Genomic DNA, 20,008 nt, shown 5'->3' on the forward strand with positions numbered 1-20,008 from the left:
CAGTAACTCACCTTAAAACAAAAGTGATTAAAGCGCATAGAAACTCAAACTCTTAAGTTAGTGTCAAAAACTGGAGCATAGATGGAGAACAACAAAACTGCAGGCCTTTCAAATTGCATGGACAGGGAGTGTTAAAAAGTATTAAAAATTTCTCTTTAAAGTTTGCTCAGACTACTATTCTAAAATAATAGATAACAACAATAGTAATCCTTGTGTACTGTTTAGAACAGTGGCTAATCTAACAAATGGGAATTCCGAAGTACAGTACAGAACAACTAACAGACATTAGCAGTACAGACTTTATAAACTTTATGAACTTCTTTAATGAAAAATTCTCTTCTTGCATACACCACATTAGAAATTTTAATCTTTTAACAGAATAGGAAATCTGAACTTTAATTTCCAAAATGAAACCTACTACTTGTTCCTTAGATCCAGTTCCAACAAAACTAGTAAAAAGCTCAATGGATGTTCTTGCGGCACCTATTCTTAGCATTATCAATAGCTCATTATTGAATGACGCAGTTCCTATGTACTACCTAGACCAACATAATCTTAATAATTACAGACCCATTTCACATTTGCCTATTCTTTATAAAATATTTGAAAAAGTAGTTGCCAATCAGCTTCAGTCTCACCCTATATATCAAAATTTGTTTGCGACATTCCAGTCTAGCTTCCACACTGGTCCTAGTATAGAAACTGCTAACACCTGTTGTAAATGACATTCTGATATCCTCTGATGAAGGAAATTCCACAGTAATTATGTTGTTAGATTTAAGTATGGTGTTTCGTACCTCTGACCATTCTACTTTATTCCACAGGTTGGAAACTGACATTAGGATTGTAGTCAATGTCCTTGCCTGGTTTAGTTCTTATTTATCAAATCGATTCCAGTACGTATAGATATATGCGGACAGTACTCCATCATTACACTCAGAAGTTAGATATGGTGTCCCACAGGGCTCAGTACTGGGACCTTTACTGTTTCGCTTTACATGCTTCCACTGGGAGCTATCTTTTGAAAGCATAACGTTAATTTTAACTCCTATGCAGATGACACACAGTCATACCTTTCTTGTAGACCAAATGATGATCTGCCGTGGCAACCCCTAATGGGAGCAACCGAAAGAAGAAGATGTGTTTGTGAGTTAAAGGAGAAGATGAATGAGAACTACTTTTCTTTGAACAAAGATAAAAAAGAAATTAAAAATGTTGGAAACTGAAGACATTTTCTAAATATGCAGGATACTGAGAAATTAATTTGTGCATTTATTTCTCACAGGATTAGTTATTGCAATGCAGAATTAACTAACTCTTTACATTTATATAGCGCTTTTCTCACTACTCAAAGCACTCTCCACACAGGGAGGACCCGGGAAGCAAACCCACAATCTCCTTACTTCAAAGCCGCAGCACTACCACTGCACCAACTGGCTGCTAAAATCATTCTGTATACAGCCTTCAGTTAATTCAAAATGCTGCTGCAAGAATTATTACAAGGACAAGTAATTACGAACACATCACTCCCGTTCATAAGCCCTTACACTGGCTCCCAGTTAAGCTTAAGGCAGATTACAAATTCCTCCTTTTGACATATGAAGCCTTAAATGACCAAGGCCCTACTCACTTATCTGAACATATCATTGTATCCAGGACAGAGTGCTCTTTCTCCCCTAAATGTGTTTTTTTTGATGCAGAATTGACTAGGACCAATACCATACATTTTATATGGTGGAAAATAATTACAACAGAGGAATATGGCACAAAAAGAGATATATGTATTTAACTTGCTTTTAAAGATAACATTCATTCCCAGAATATAATGCATAATCCTGTATACATACATATTCAGGCCAGAGAGAAGCAAAGGGACATCTCAGCCAAGTGGAAGAATGCTGACAAATCAGATGTCCCATCTAGCGAGGAATGTTGGTGGCATAGTGAGACAGTTTTAACATTGTGTTGGATCCTCATCATTATAAACACTCACCTAATTAAATTTTCATAGAATTCATATCAGATGTGGGCAACCACCAGAAGAACTGGATGGTCATTAATACCTTCACAGACTCTGGGTTTTTTAACCATATTGGCCAAACAGACATCGGCACTTCCCAAGACAACTTGTCTGTGTCCTTCACATGTTCTCTGCCCATCTCCCTAAGCTGACCCACAACTGTCACTTGTCAATCTTACTGGCAGCCTCTCTCTTTCTCTCTCTCAGCTGAATTGCATGGCTTGGCTTTGTGAAATATAGTTCACAAATAACATTTGGCACAAACAACCTTCTCGCTACAATCATTACTTAAAAAAAAAAAGGAGCGCACATTAAGATCTCAAGATGCCAATCTGCTTATGATGAGATTTTAGTTACAGAACCCCAAAACTGTTGAATGGTCTGTCTGCTACTCTAAGAAGTGCCCCTTCAGTCTTAGCTTTTAAATCCAAGTTTGAAGACTCACAACTTCAGTTTAGAATACTCTGACTAGAGCTGCTGATTAGCTATGCCTACTACATCTCTGTTGTTAGTTATTAGTACTAAAATATAAGTGATGTGATATTTATAAATTGTTACTAACCATCGCCTACTCTGTTTCTCTTCCAAGTTGTTAGCCTGCCTATGGCAAAATCTCTCAGATTAAGGAGCACTGGCTCAGAAGTGACTCCGCTGTAAAATAGCCAATAGTGGGGAGGTAGCTAGTTACAGTAGCTGTGGTCTCCAGGACTCTGACTGTGTCTGGCTTGTCTGACTTCTTTTCTACAATCTGGCAGTACTTCTACAATTAGCGGAAAGACAGATACTGGTGTTTTTCATTTATGTTAGTTAGGTTCTATTTGTTTTTAATGAATTTGAACAAATCCATATCCTCAGATTTGGTAGTTCTGTTTTAAGTGAGTGATGTAATCTATTCCTCCCTTTTGCCTTTTAGCTTGTACTATTGTATTGTATTTCTGTGGTGGCAATGATAAATTGGCCATCTAGCTCTGAAGAGGATCACTTGTGTTCTATTCTGTGTATTGTATTTACCCCATTTATTAACATCCATTGTATGTCCAACCTCTCTGGAAGGGGATCTCTCTCTTATTTATGTGGGGGCAGTTTCTTGCCTTCTTAGTAAGTCAAGGCTGGGGGGCTCTCAAAAACCATGGCCCACTTAAGCCCATTGGGGAATTCCTATACATGAAATAAATGGTTGTTGTAATAATCATGGAACTTGTATCAATACTGAGAACGAAAGTATGTTCAAGATTTTACATTTCTATTAAAGTTTAATGAATAACTTTAGCCAGCTAAAGCTTTCTTTTTAAAGTTTGTCTTCTCAATTGAAAACACATGCCTCATAACTTTCAATCCAGATTCAACTATATTCAAATGAGTAATTATTTTAACATTAAAAGTTTAAATCTCAATTATTGACTCATTTGGCACTTCTGTTGTGTCTTGTCCCCGACTTTGCTGTTTCTCTAAATGGTTAATGCTCTTTTTTTATTCACTGCAGTTTTATTCATGATTACGTGTCTCACGAAAGTGAGTTAAACTCTGAATTTGATCCGATTTCGGTACAGCTTCGGGACCCCAGGCATGAAAAACTCTTAAACAAACTTGTTGACATTTCAAAGAGGTTAGATGGTGATGAAGAACTTCAGCAGTAAGATGTCTTTTTACTTTTGTCTTTATTCATGCCTTCCCAAAACCCATATTAATAATTTTATATCTTGCTTGCATTATGCAACATTTAAATTTGGCTTATTGCAATTTGCATTTATTTACCTTTCACTCATCCCTTATTTTTTCACTTTTGCAGATTAATTAACGACGTCCAACCAAGCAGGGAGACATTCCTACAGGTTGCACATCAGTTATTTTGTAATGGAAATTTGAACTGGGGCCGCCTGATAGCTTTATTTTACTTTGCCTGTAAATTGGCAATGAAGGTTAGTCCTGAGTTAACTACTGTTCTAAAACTTTTATACATATTATAATGAATCTCATCTATCCAAGCAAACTACAGCATCCAGTTAAAGATAAAAAAACAACAGTATCAATTTATTTCTAAATTATTTTAAGAGATTAATGTTATTTTTCTTTTTGTCTTTTCCTTTCATAACCATCAAGCTCATTGATAACAACCACAGTTTTGACTGCTAAGTTATTTTAAAAAAATGAAGACTTTGTTCTTTCAGGCTGATCGTCACATTTGATGTTATTACCAAGATATAGAAAGGAACATGAAAATAATTATAGTATTTTAATTATAGTATTTTTATTTTTTAAAAATGAAGCTATTACTTGTATCAGGATTTAGTATATAGGTTGCCACAAGAACGACTCAGGACTATTGCAAAGGTTTGGGGCAGCCACCGGTATAATATGCCCTGGCTGCAAAAGGTTGAAGCAAGTTGTTTACAAGACTGAGTACGCAGGACACGGGATAAAATCACCAAGAAGATATTTATTTTCTTTCTTCTTCTTCTTTGTGTTGTGCTCCAAAGCATCTCCACCACCATAAACAGCAATAAGTAAACACAGTAAATCACTAAATTCTCCTCCACACCTCCCAGCAAGTTCTGTCACACTCCCTCCCAACTCTGGCTCGCTTGCTGGGTCTCCACCAGTCCTTTATATAGTTCTAGTCCCACATGACTTGCCAGCACTTCCGGGTCAGACGGAGAATCTCAAGTCTTTAATCAGCCCGGAAGTACTGTGGGGCTTCCGTCCTCATGACTTCCAAGCACTTCCAGGCTGCAAGGGAAGCATGACTCCCCAGGTCCTTTCATAGCTCCCCCTGGCGGCACCCACGGTACCCAACAGGGCTGAGAAACCGGACTCCAAGTCCCTGAATGCCCTGCGGGAATCCAGGGCACCGCTACACTCCAGGGGATCTGCCATCTAGTGTTTTGGGGGAGGCAGTGTCCTGAAAAAGCTGCCTTCCCCCATCCTTCCATTTCAGGGGCGTCCCAGCCGGGATAAGCTGCCGGCCGTCTGCCACAACATTCATTGAGAGATGCAAACTAAGGCTTAAGAATATTGAGAAAACAGGTTCCAAAAGAATTCAGAGAATACAATTACATAAAGTATTCAGTTGTTTAGTAATATTTTACCCTTTTTACAGCATCAAGAATTTTGATAATAGAGTAAATGTTAATAGAGTGAATGTTAATTGGTAAACTAGTCTAGGCTATCTGTTGAAGAGTAATGCATGTATTTTACAGGGAGCACACATTCTCATAAAAATAGATTTTCTTATTCCTAGTCAGCTGCCAGCCGAGAAAAATAAACCTCTATGTCATGTACCATGGGCGGCATGGTGGCGCAGTGGGTAGCGCTGCTGCCTCACAGTTCGGGGACCTGGGTTCACTTCCCGGGTCCTCCTTGTGTGGAGTTTGCATGTTCTCCCCGTATCTGCGTGGGTTTCCTCCCACAGTCCAAAGACATGCAGGTTAGGTGGATTGGCGATTCAAAATTGGCCCTAGTGTGTGTTTGTGTGTGTCCTGCGGTGGGTTGGCACCCTGCCCAGGATTGGTTCCTGCCTTGTGCCCTGTTTTGGCTGGGATTGGCTCCAGCAGACCCCCGTGACCCTGTGTTCGGATTCAGCGGGTTGGAAAATGGATGGATGGATGTCATGTACCTAAGGACAAATCAATCTAACAAAAAATAGCGCTTAGCTTGACTTTGACTGCTGGCTTAACTTTGCACAATCAAGCAGCTTTAGAAAAAGCACACACATCATCAACATTGTAAAAAAATAATTGCAAGCCTGATAGTTAAAACAGTAGTTGATTTAAAAAAAAAGATATCTAAAAGCATTAAGGTCTGTTGATACTTTGCCTTTGTGCATGATGCAAACTTCATAAGCAATCATGTTGTGTGTATGAGGGTGTCTTCGACTTCATACCTCTTGATTTTTGTGTCTGCATGTTCCTGTGCACGTTGACTGCGGGTGCTCTAGACAACAAAAACAGAGGCCTGTGAACAGAAGCTGTGTTAGGCCCCCATTTTGAATGCTAGTGTGCATGCGTGAAACAAACTTGCATCTGCATAGTTCTGCGCAAACAAAATTGCACTATAAACAAAACAGGGTTTATTCAGTTCAGTTTTGGAGTTTAAATGGGCTATTATCTTTAATATGATTTGAAATGCACTTATTTAAGCCTGAACACAGTGATTATCCCCACTATATATGTTGTACATAATAGAGCTGTCAGATTGAACTTCGCTGTGCGAATACAATTTTAACTTATTTGAAAAAGATTTCATTCAAAGGTAAAAGCAGACACTTAATTTTAAAGATTGTGCTACTCTTTTTTAGCTGTGCACTATGGCAGGTCTGTTTTTGCACATTGCCCTTTTTGTAATTTTGAATACTGTAGTTAGCTTGTTATTTTCATTAGCAAAACGGCCGCACATCTTCACCATGTAGTCCGCTTCTTTCTCTCCCACTGCTCAGCTTTTTGATTGACAGAGCAGTTTTTCTATAGATACCTCTAGTACCCTAAAAGCTCCGATTCATTCATTCACAGATACCAGATTGTTTTTTTTATGCCAACACATTCTCATTATTTCAAATGACACATAACTTTTGAGATGCCGATTTTCTTTTTATTATTATAACACTTTAAAATCTCCACTTTAACGAGCATCTTCAGTGTCAGCAATGCACTTTAATACGATCAACAAAGATCCAGTAGTTTCCGGCTGAGATACATGGTAGGGTGGTGTTGTCGTCCATACAATAACTCATATGGGGAAAAGCCCCTGGAGGCGTGAGGAGCCTCACGATCGTTAAAGAACATGAGGGGGAGTAACTGATCCCAATTCCTCCCATCCTCACTGACCACCTTGCACAGCATTTGTTTGAGTGTCTGATTAAACTGCTGTACTAAACTGTCAGTTTGAGGATGATACACACTGACATTTTTAGATGCTTAATCCTGAGTAAATTGGCTACTTTCATGAATATTTCCAAGGTAAACAGCATTCGTTGGTCTGTTTTGACTTCTTTAGGGATGCTGATATGTGCAAAGACCCCTACAAGTTCCTGTGCGATATTGTTAGAGTTAGTCAATCTCATGGGATAGCTTCAGGACAGAAGCATTGTTCTTTTGAGGAACCTCTCTCAATTGACACTCTCAGCAAGAAGCGCAAAAGCAACACATTTATTCCACTCTAAAATCTTCTCAGTTCCCAAGTGGGCACCTCAGAGATGGGCATGTGTCAGTTCACAAACCTTTCACTGGTAAGTTAGTGGAATAAACATCCATGACCTCACTTCTCCCTCATGCTCAGCTACACTATATAACAAATCATTACTAATAACAGGTGCGGTCCCTGTGGCATGGGATAATTTGTACGTTGTCCTTCAATCAGAATAACCGCATTTAAGGCAAAATTGAGGGAGACCTCATTTAATTGTTCTCCATTAAATGATGTTGGTGTTTGCCTAAATTGAAAGTGTAATAAAGAGACTGTATTCAACGACAACCTCATGGGGTGGAGCAGTGCTCCGTGACACCTCGCCTTCCATCTTCGTAGAGACATCACATCATGGCATCACATCATGACCCTGTTCAGAAGCCGGCTTAGAACGTGGCATGGAAACAGTCTGAGATGATTTATCACCATCAACAGCAGTGGTTTAGAAGAAGTGGTATGTGTCTTAACACTTTTGCTTTGTGACCAGTCCCACCCCAAGATTACCAGGAAAGGAGGACTGCTAGTGACAGCCACCTTGATCTTGCAAGTCAAACCTTGATAGGTGACAATACATGTGACAGATCTGTACCATTGTAGAGCAATAAGAGCTTAGTTCATTCGATTCAGCGAGTTGACTCCATTGTTCTCCCACCAGTATTTTGAGTACCTGTAGATCTCTAGCTATGTACTGGAAGACCACTACCAGGTCCTTCTGTTCATTTTTCAAAGCAAATCCTGCCTACTACACCAGTGTAATAAGATGAACAGAGACAGTCTTGGGGCACCATGGGTAAACCCTGTATAATTGAAATAGTTTTTCATCAAAAAAGCAGGTGAAAATGCAAAAACTGAGTCTTCTCAGACCAGAGTCCTATTCAGACCGTCTAAGATGACTGGGCTTCCCTTCAAATGGCTGACGGGCAAGAAAAGGCGGGTCCAGGTGAGGTCCAGGAAAGGAGAGAAGATTATCACACAGTGCCACCCCCCGGATTGGTGGAAAATTACCATCACCTGAGCCCTCAAATTGTCTCCCATGAGTACCCGTGTGACAATACATTCAGATCACTCCACTAACAAGAAGTGTCCCACATTCAGTCTCCGTCTTATGTGGCTGCTGCTATGGAGCAATATTTTGGACAAAATTAATTAAATAAATAGGCAAAAAATCAAAGTCCCGTGAAATGGGACAATAAATAACAACATGAAATGTGACCATAAATAATTAAATATGCCACAAAATATGTTCTTTGTTGTGTATATGTGTTCAGTTATTTCATTTACTTATTTCAGTGTCACCATACAACATAAAATATGCTTTGACACTAAAACTGATATTTTCACTCAAAGTAGAGAGGGTGAGCTCTTGTGAGTACTATTTTTTTTTGATTGGTGAGCAGTGTGCAGAATGGATGTAAGGGTTTTACTTTACTTGAGAATCCTGGTGCGTATGTTTAAAGTTGTGACTGCACGCGTCCGTGGAGGATCCTTGTGTGCGTCCTGGATGATAGAAGTGTAAAAATACATTGCCCATAATTACTGTGGGAAGTGGATATTTTAATTTGTGAATCTCCAAATTCATCATCCTTTCGAGTCTGAAGTGTCTGATGTAAATATGGCACTCGATAACTGAAGATCTACTTTCACTCTACCAAGGATTCGCTGTTCAAAAAAATAGTACTCCCTTCAGCCCGCCCTCAACTTTGATGAGTTAAAATGACAGTTTTTATATCATGGTGTACTTCATGGAGCATATCATAGAAATAAATAAATGAAGGCATTTAATAAATTCATAAAGAAATAATAATGACGTTTAAATTATTTATGTTCACATATCATATAATTATTTTTTGTCACATCTTGTAATACATTTATTTGTGTATTTAGTTTTGTGTGAAGTATTCCTGTATAGAAGAATACATTTAATGGTGGAGAATTCCTTTAGCGTGTTTTAAAAAAATATTACTTATTTCATGTTTATTGTAGTGATGACTGAGAAATTTTTAATTTCATGTTTTCATTTAGAACAGAAAAAAATGTATACTAGATTATGCATCTATTGTAACCAACATTGTAGAACTGCAAACAATATGGAAAATGTTCACGGAAAAAAAGAAAATCTGAATGTTACTTGTGTCACATAATCGACATGTCAGTTTTCCTGTAGTATGCTCACAATATTGTTAAAAAAATCAGCGCGGGCATAAACAACAATGCAGTTCACATGAGACTGATCTTTTGAATTCATGGCCTGCCTCTCCCCCTTATTCATTAGTCTTGAGTCCTGTCTTCATTTAGGAAGTTCATGAATTTAAAAAGATTTCTCGGTCATCACCAAAAACACACGAAGTACATCCATCCATTATCCAACCCACTATGTCCTAACTACAGGGTCACAGGGGTCTACTGGAGCCAATCCCAGCCAACACAGGGCGCAAGGCAGGAAACAAACCCCAAGCAGGGCGCCAGCCCACCGCAGAATGTTCACACACACACCAAGCACACACGGGACAATTTATAATCGGCAATGCACCTAAGCTGCATATCTTTGGACTGTGGGAGGAAACCAGAGTACCCGGAGGAAACCCACGCAGACACGGGGAGAACATGCAAACTCCACGCAGGGAAGACCTAGGAAGCAAACCCAGGTCTCTTTACTGCGAGGCAGCAGCGCTACCCACTGCACCACCATGCCGCCCTCACGAAGTACATAACATATAACATATGTTATTTATGAGTGGAGTATTTCTTTAAGTGAAGAGCAGTTCAGAAATACAGTGCATCCGGAAAGTATTCACAGCGCATCACTTTTTCCACATTTTGTTATGTTACAGCCGTATTCCAAAATGGATTAAATTCATTTTTTTCCTCAGAATTCTACACACAACAACCCATAATGACAATGTGAAAAAAGCTTATTTGAGATTTTTCCAAATTAATTAAAAATAAAAAAATTGCAGTATGCAATTAAAATTGGAAGCTCTAGAATTGAATATTACAAAGTACAGCCTGTGTCTGTAGAGGATTAACACAACTGCATTTCAGCTAAAATGGTTTGGAAATGCATATACTGTACTTGAAGTAGGAAAGTTAAAGGAAAACATTTTGTATCTTTATTTTCCATTCTCCCCCTTTTCAGTAATCTAAGCTATGGTTTGTAGCACTTACTGTAGATGGAAGCAGTGAGTCATCATAACTTAGCAATGTCCTACTGCCATTAAGATCAATAAAGCAACTTACTCAAATGAAGGTTGATTATTTGGTCCATCTGGCGTCAATTATTTCTCCCAGTTTAATTTTTGGAACTGGAGAAATGTTTCTAGAGCCAAATGATTGACGAGGGCTAGAAAATCATCCTTATTGGTACCACAGACAGCCATTTTTCAAGACAAGCAGGCTCATTGCTGGCTACTTTTAAGTTTCCACACAGTGGTAGCCGTAACTCTACTGCAATGGCATTTGTCCCTTGCTCAGCATTAATTTGAATCTTCCCCCACGGGCATTAGCAATGTCATTTGTCCAAAGCCTCACTATATGAATACAAGCAGAACATTTCTCTGTCTGGCTCTGCAATTCTGTTTTACTCCCTTTCAAAACTCATTGGTTGCAGCTCCACATTTGTATATTCTAGCTCATACAAATATGATTTAACAACAAAATAAACACATCATCATCTTCATAGTGAAACATGTTGATAGTATAAAATAAGACCAATAATATGTTTGGTTAAATCCTTAGAAAAATCAAAATTTATGTAAGAAAAGGTGCGTGAATGTGAACTGCTATCAAGGTATGTATGCAACAGCATGAACCATGCCTCTGGGGGAGAAAGGTTGTCATGTACTGTGTATTCAGTGGAATAATGTCAAGAGAAAACCTGGACTTACTTGAAAATTATCAAGTTTTACAAATATAAATGACATTTTTTTTTTAAAACAAAGAATGGGTATGCGCTTTTCTATATTTAAGCTATTTAAAGTACTCAAGAACATTTGTGACATCTATTTGGGAGCAGTTTTAATGCTGTTGTAATTCTTTTTCCCCACTGGGGGAGACACTGAAATGTTTGTTCAACATATATTAAATATCTACATTGTTTCTCTGGGATTTTGATTAGGCTTTAAGGCAGAAAGCCGAAGAAATTGTGACATGTATAATATCATGGACAATTAATTATATCAGGGAGCATCTGCTTATTTGGATCATGGATCAGGGTGGTTGGGTGAGTGCTTATCTCTGAGACAATTATCTTTAAATATCATTTTGAGTAATAATTTAGCTCTGCCTTTGCATCTTTTCTTTCCTTACCTCAATTATTGCCCTTGTTTATTTTTATACAGGAGGGAATCCTCTCATATAATCAATCTTTGTGGCCTACAGTAGGTGTGTTCATAGCGGGAGTCATAACGGCAGTGGTGGCCATGCGGCGACTGTCATGAAGGAGTGAAGGTAAATTACCACTAGTCCTGTCAGTGATTATAAGCAGCAAACAAAACTTAGTTCTCCTCTCTGGTACAGTAGTTAGAAATAAGCCTGCTTATTTTAATAGATTCAATTAATCATCATGTACAGTATTTTTCAACAATCTTTACTTGTCCTTTATCTCCCTCCTTTCATGTCCCTCTATTCTTTTAATTCCATTCAGTGGTAGACGTCTAGACTGCATGTTATAATGGAGACCTCATTATAAGGGATAGATAGATAGATAGATAGATAGATAGATAGATAGATAGATAGATAGATAGATAGATAGATAGATAGATAGATAGATAGATAGATAGATAGATAGATAGATAGATAGATCTTTGAAATTTTCATAGAACAAACTTTTGTAAAATATTTCATTCAAACTGACAATTTGTGTGATGCCGCATTTTAATAATTTTGTTCTTGTATTATATTATTTTTTATACAGTACCCCAAACCTCAGACACAACCTCACAAACACAATTCTCAGTATAAATAAAATGTTTATTAATAGTAATACCTTACAAAAAAGTGTCCTAAAGCAAAGTACAATTCTTCTTCTTTCTCTTTTCTTCACCTACACACCTCCCAGGCAAGCTTTGTTCATCCTCCATACCCTACTCCAAGTTGTCTGGATGAGGTTGAGTGGTTCCTTTTATTTTGAACCCGGGAGTACTTCCGGTGCCAGTGCATAGCCTGATAGAATCACTTCCGGGTCAATCGTAACTCCCTGCAGCACCCTCTGGCGACACATACAGACCCCAGCAGGGCAGCCTTATTGTGCTACAGTTCCCAACATTTCATGCGGTTATCTGAATGGGTTCTGAAGCCCAGAGATGCTGCCATCTAGCTGGTCGGAGGAGCATATTGCTTTGAAACAGAGCCTCCCCGGATCTCTCTGTTACATTGACCTCCCGCCTGGTTAAACACATTTCCCGGCTTTCTTTATTTTCTTTAGAGGAAGAAATTTTTTTGCTCACTAACTGGAGTTTTACAGTACTTCCCTCGATGCCATACCCTACCGGGTGTAGCTGTGGGCTTTGGTCGCCATGTTGGTTCTTCCCGAATGCTTTGTGACACCTCATGTGGCGATGTTCAGTCAATAGGCATCCAGTGACATCACTGCCAATCTGGTCCTTCAGCACATAGCGACCATGTTGCCTCTGAGTAAAGGAAAAATGCAATTCTTGGTGTTAGGACTCTGCAGATATTTAATATTTCCTTCTTTCAGTCCCCACTCTCCAATGTTATGTATCTAAGTCATCCATCCATTATTATAGGCATCACCTGGATTGTCTTGCAGAGCACCCCTACCAAAGTGGTTCGCCTGATCCCATGGGTCATTTCCAGTTTTACTGATGAGGAATCAGTTTTCCTCATAATTCTCCCAGCTTTTACTCAGGCTCCTGATGCCTATAGAAAGTCTGTTCCCAGAAGGTTTAAGCATATGCCTAAGCTATGGGTATATTTTACATAATTTTTAAGAAAACAATATGCACGTGTGATTACACTCTTTAGGATTGCATTAAAAACACACACACACAAATCATGTTCTAATCAAATTGCCATTTTACAGTGACATTCTTTCAGTTTGGTTACAGTTTGGATAACGGACTGATTTATTTTTATTTTTTTTGTATCTTCTTTGTCGGTGATGGCTGGTTTTAAGTGGCCACAGAAGAATCTATTTCTGGTCTATTACCTGATCCTGTAATCTAGTTTGAATTACAGAATGCTGAAAATGTGCTCGAGAGAGCTATGCAAAGTGAACTTTTTGTTTATTCATTCAGTTAGCCATTGTTTGTTAATGAACTGAACTTTTCCCAAAGTGATCATGGCACTGCTTTATGTGTGTGACTGAGATGTCTGCCTTCTTTATTTTGTTTATTATTATTCTGTTTATCGTTGCTGACATTGAAAAAGCAGAAGTAGTATAATCAGCCGCCACCATCATTTTCTTAACCGTGTTTCTTTTTCTTTTCCCATCTCTCTGTACAGGAAGAAACTTGGCAGTTCCCACTCACCTGTTTAGGATTGTCGTTTCTTGCAGCTCTCCTTGTTTGTTTGTTTGAGGAGTTAATGTGAAGTTTTTATTATGAACTGCAGAATTTCTTTTATTTATTTCTAATGTTGAGTATTGTTTGTATTATAGTTTAAGTGTTAGTTACGTTGTTATTGAGATATATATATATATATATATATATATATATATATATATATATATATTGTTTTTGTTATTTTTTCTGGATATTGTTCTAAACAGTTCATTTATATGCATGTTTTTTATTAAACATTTTTGCACTTAAGGTTTTATTTATTTATTTATTTATTTGATCTGGGGGAGGAGCTTTTATCGGCTTATAATACCTGTTACTGGAAATCAGACTTTTTACGTTTTTTTTAAATCTGTATCGGTGACAAAAATTTCTGATCAGTCGAGCTCCAATATGCTGTACCCTGTTAAATAAAATATTTGGTGATGGAGTTGTACTACCTGAGGACTGTAAATCAACAGAAACAGTGTAATGATAGTTTTATTAACAACATACTGTAGCAGACAGAGAAAGTCAGTTTATCTTGTAATGTTAAGCCTGGTGTGAAATTCCAGGACACCGTAATGTTGATGATGTGTTGAAGTTATTGGGTATTGTTAATGGGATGAAAATCACAAGTGATAAGACAAAAGACTGTGATGTTTGTATTGAGGGAAAATTTGTTAACAAGAGAAGAAAAGAAACCTGATGCTTAAGTTCCCCTACACCTGGTACATACTGACTTAGCAGGTTCAATTGATCCAGTCACTATAGACGGATTTAGATATGTAGTGTTCTTTACAGTATTTGTCTATTTCCTTAAAACAAATCTGAAAAATTATTGTCAGCAGTGAGATTCCTGTCAGACTGTGCACCCTATGGTGAAGTCCAGTGTATACGGTCACATAATGGTACTGAGTACATGGGAGAGGCTTTCCAATTACTCTTGAGGAATAATGGTGTTAGACCCAAGGCTTCATTCCCTTATTCTCCTTGTCAGAATGGTACAATTGAACAGTAGTGAGGAGCCATTTTTTGATACGGGTAGATGTCTTCTGTTAAGAAACAGATTACCTGAAACCTTGGCCATTTGCTGTCCAAAAATACACATTAGTTTGTGCTGACTGGGAGAAAATCAAACCTGTCTGAAATGTGGATTTTTGAGTCAGATTGTTACGTGTGCAAACATGACCTCAAAAACAACTACAGTCCAGATGTGAATAAGGTATATTCCTGGGATATGACAAGAACAGCCCAGCGTATCTAGTCTATTACCCAGACAAAGAGAAAGGATTCAGACACAAACTGGTACAATTAATCAAAACAAATCTTATTGAGAAACAGGCATAAACTGATGACTGTAATTCAGAAGCTCAAGATCCATAAGTATTTGGACAGTGACACAGTTTTCATAATTTTGACTCTACAGCACTACTATTGATTTGAAATGAAGCAATCAAGTTGTGATTGAAGTATATACTTTGAGATTTAATTGAAGGGGTTTAATAAAAATATTGTCTGAGCTGTTTAGGAAAAGCAGACTTTTTTTACGTGGTCCCCCTATTTTTAGGGTCTCCAGAGTATTTGGATAAACTCATAACTATAGTAGTCATTTTCAATATTTGGTTGAAAATCCTTTACATCTCAAGGACTGCCTGAAATCTTGAACCCATGGCCCACTCAAAGTGTTGGGTTTCGACCCAAATGTTGCTTTGCCTGGCCTTTTCTGCAGCTGTCTTCAGGTGCTGCTTGTTTGTTAGACATTCTGCCATCAGTTTTGTCTTCAGCAAATGAAATTCATGACCAATTAGGTTGAGGTCAGTTGAATGGCTTGGCCATTGAAGAATCTTCCACGTCTTTGCCTTGAATAGCACTTGTTTTGCTGTCACAGTATGTTTTGACTCATTGTCCATCTGTACTGTTATGTGTCATTTTATCAGTTTTGTAGCATTTGGCTGAATCTGAGCCAATTGTGTCTGGCTGCAGGCCAAAGACTCGGCCTTCCACGCCCCCGGCCTTCAAAAAATGATGAAATCGCTATTACTATGCCTTTCTCAGATCGTGCGGCAAGAATCCGAGTTTCTGTTTTCATTATTATCGTAGTTCTGATGCAGGATTCGATAGTTAAAAGAAAGAGGACATATATATTACTATTATATTACTAAACGAGAATGGTAAACCGGATGGACGCAGGGACATGGGCCGTGGACGCAAAAGACGTAGTGCGCAGGCGCCACACAAAGCCCCCCTCCAAGCACCGGAAAATGAGAAATGATGCACCACGCCCATAGCAACAGACCCATGCAACAAAGCGCCACACGAAGGCCATACCACACGAAACAGGACACACACAAAAAAGAGGATTCAGACCCATGACACACAAAGCACCCCTCCACTAACAAAAATAAGAAATGAGGCAGCGCGCCCCTAGCACACCAAAAACAAAGGAGTCAGACGCAAGCGCCACATAGCACACGAAACGGTACGCACACAAAAATGAGGATTCACACCCACGACACACAAAGCCCCCCTCCACTAACAGAAATAAAAAATGAGGCAATGTGCCCCTCAAAGAAAACGCACGCCAACAAACGACGTCATACATAGACAACAAGAGACCGGACTACAATACATATACAGGCGCGACACCTGATGGGTAGTAATACGAAGAAACCCTCCAAGCACCGGAAAATGAGAAATGATGCGCCACGCCCATAGCAACAGACCCATGCAACAAAGCGCCACACGAAGGCCATACCACACAAAACAGGACACACACAAAAAAGAGGATTCAGACCCACGACACACAAAGCCCCCCTCCACTAACAGAAATAAAAAATGAGGCAGCGCGCCCCTCAAAAAAAAAGCACGATTACTTATCCATTTTACTCATGATAAAGAACAAATAAGTCATGCATTCACGATCAGAAAAGGCTCCATGTTAGCAGTCAGTGCGATCGTCCTTATTGACGTTCCATATTACTAACGATAATGAACAAACAAGTGATGAATTCACGATCACGGGTGCAAAACGATACGGCTCGAGTAACGGGACCACAAACACGAACCCGCATGAAAAAAAATATTTACACGTCGGCGCCTACAACGCGCTTCTGAAAACGCGGAAGAAAAAATGTCTCGCCTCCAAAAACACATGTCACTCCTTATTCAAAATACCGGCCCCAATCACAGAAACATCGGTATCCACTATGAAAATGAGCAGTAACGATGCACATGACATCTGTCTTGCCAAACTATTAATTATAGATGAATGTACAATGGCATCCAGTCACTTACTCAACACCATTGATAAACTTCTACAAACGTTGATGAATAATAATATTTCCTTTGGAGGAAAGGTACTTTTATTAGGAGGAGATTTTAGACAGTGCTTAGCTATTGTTCCACATGCCATGCGCTCAGCTATTGTTCAGTCCACCTTAAAATACACGGACGACGTCATACATAAACAACAAGAGACCGGACTGCAATACATATACAGGCGCGAGACCTGATTGGTGATAATACAAAGAAACGAACAGTCCGCATATTAACAGTGATTGCGATCCTCCTTATTACTTATCCATATTCCTAACGATAAAGATCAAACAAGTCATGAATTCACGATCACGGGTACAGAACGAGACGGCTCGAGTAACGGGACCACAAACACGAACCCGCATCAAAAAAAAACAATAAGCGTCGGCGCCTACAACGCGCTTCTAAAACCGCGGAACAAAAAATGTTACGCGGACAATTGGCATTGCTTTCAAAAGATACAGTTGGTACAAAACATGCGATGTCCAGATCCAGAATATAACAATTGGTTTTTACAACTGGGAGATGGTACACTCACCAATACAGATGGACTTCACCCAGATATTATTACAATTCCTCAAGCCTTTATCTGCGACGACTTAGTTACGGAGATATTTGGAACAGCAATCTCATTAGACCAAATACCCCTTTTAACACAACGCTCTATATTATGTCCAAAAAATATTAATGTTGATCACATAAATAACCAAGTCATTGCATTACTTCCTGTGGAGGCACGGCTCTTTCTAAGCTCTGACAAAGTTGACTCTGCTGACAACAATGACCATCTTAATTTCCCCTTACAATATCTGAACACTATTAACCCAGCCGGATTACCACAACACAATCTTAACCTTACAATCGGAACAATAATCATGCTATTAAGAAACCTTAACACTAAACAAGGTTTATGCAATGGTACACGTTTAGTCGTCAACACCATGACACACAATGTTATTGATGCAAAACTTCTTACAGGATCACATGCTAACAATACTGTTCTGATTCCTACAATTGACCTTACAAGTTCTGACCTAGAATTACCTTTTACACTTAAACGCCGACAGTTCCCCATTAAACCTGCATTTGCCATGACCATCAACAAATCACAAGGACAAACCATGAACAAGGTTGGCATCTACCTCTCTTACCCCGTTTTTGGACATGGACAACTTTATGTGGCCTTCTCACGAGTTCGACATTCGTCTGACGTTAAAGTTAAGGTTATAAATGATCCATGCCAAGAGAAACTCATTCAAGAACAAGACACCATCTTTACTACTAATGTTGTGTACAAAGAAATTTTCCGATAAATCTTTACACTGTGCCTTGCAATTTATTCTTGGCTTCCTATATGCGTCATCTACACCTTCACACTATGCTATATCTCATACATTCATCACCAGGGGTTGGCGAGCGAAGCGAGCAGGGGGCGGAGCCCCCTAGTATTCTTGGATGAAGGAAGTTCCATACTAAATATGGATGTTTTTGCTCTAATTTCTATTATAATGAATTCTGTCTTTCGAAATATTTCAAAGCATTTATACATTATTTCTGGAACCTCGTTCAATAAAAGAGAATTTTATTAATGGCATTAATTTATTATGTTGCAAAATGAGTGATAACCACAGACATTTTCGTAGTTCTTAATTTTAATGCATAGTTGTTCTCGCTGTGAATATGACAGGAGTAACAGGGACATATTACATTAAATTAAATGTGTGTTTTGGTAAATGGTTTTAAAATAAAATATATCGCCTGAGTAAGTAAAATGGTACCAGTCAGTCAGTCATCTTCCAACCCGCTATGCCCTACACAGGGTCATGGGGGTCTGCTGGAGCCAATCCCAGCCAGCACAGGGCGCCAGTCCATCGCAGGGCAAAGTGGTACTAATACTTATTAAATGATTGAGTGTTTTTTATACCACTTAGTATCTTGGTTGCGGCACAGGGGGTAGTGGTGACAGTGCTGCCTCACAGTAAGGAGACCCACACTCATGCCCATGTCCTCCCTGTGTGGAGTCTGCATGTTCTCCCTGTGTCTGTGTGGGTTTCCTCCAAATGTTCCAGCTTCCTTCCACAGTCCAAAGATATGCAAGTTAGGTGGACTGGAGTTTCCTAAATTGGCCCTAGTGTGGGTGTGGGTGTGTGTTCACCCTGTGATGCACTGGTGCCTTGTCCAGGATTTGTTCCTGCCTTGAGCCCTGTGCCGGCTCAGATAGACTGTCCAGGACAAAGTGGGTTAGAAAATGAATGGTATCTTGATTCTTCTTCTTTCAGCTTCCCCATTTAGTCAAGTCAAGTCAATTTTACGTATAAGGCACATTTAAAAACAGCAAAAGTCGACCAAAGTGCTGTACAGTTTCCATAAATACACCAATACATATATAGGTACATGAAATAAATAAACCAAAAATAAATACTCGCTGGCAAGTTTAAAAAGCTAAGGCAAAAAGATTGGCTTTCAGGCAGGATTTAAAAGTGACCAAAGTTGGTGCTGACCTGATATAGAAAGGTAGACAATTCCAAATCTTAGGGGCAGCTACTGCAATAGCAGGGTCACCTCAAAGCTTAAGTCTAGGACTCGGCACAACTAAGAACTTCAGGAGAATAAGGGAGTAAGAGGTGAGTAAGTTAAAAGGGGGCTAAACCATTCAGGGACAGTAAAAACTTCAACTCAATCCTGCAGAGTGCATAATGAGTTGCAATAGCCAAGCCGAGAAGAGACAAACTCATGAATTAGTGTTTCAAGGTCATGTATGGAAAGAAAGGGCTAGTATCTCTGTATCATCTGTGTAGCAATGGAAAGAAGTATTGTGTTTTGTAAAAAATTGATCCTAAGGGCAACATGTACAGTAAAAAAAATAGGCCTCAGAATATATCCTTGAGGGACCACACAGGTGAGAGGGGCTGAGGATGAGGAGAAATTGCCCAGGCCAAATGGAAAGCTGATAAAGATGTCTTGGTCAACTGTATCAAATTTAGGGGGCACCACA

The 20,008-nt window shown here is 38.9% G+C and overlaps 1 protein-coding gene across 1 annotated transcript in view; it reads left to right on the forward strand.

The window, feature by feature from the left end:
- The window catches only part of LOC114663188 (apoptosis regulator BAX-like), a 29,227-nt gene extending 17,593 nt beyond the window's left edge, over positions 1–11,634 (forward strand). The window contains exons 3-6 of the mRNA XM_028816940.1: positions 3,504–3,653; positions 3,810–3,939; positions 11,313–11,417; positions 11,536–11,634. Coding sequence (XP_028672773.1) covers positions 3,504–3,653; positions 3,810–3,939; positions 11,313–11,417; positions 11,536–11,634 — 484 coding nt within the window. The remainder of the gene's footprint in view (positions 1–3,503; positions 3,654–3,809; positions 3,940–11,312; positions 11,418–11,535) is intronic.
- Positions 11,635–20,008: the final 8,374 nt, after the last annotated feature.

Source organism: Erpetoichthys calabaricus, chromosome 12, assembly GCF_900747795.2.
Source record: "Erpetoichthys calabaricus chromosome 12, fErpCal1.3, whole genome shotgun sequence".
NCBI lineage: Eukaryota > Metazoa > Chordata > Cladistia > Polypteriformes > Polypteridae > Erpetoichthys > Erpetoichthys calabaricus.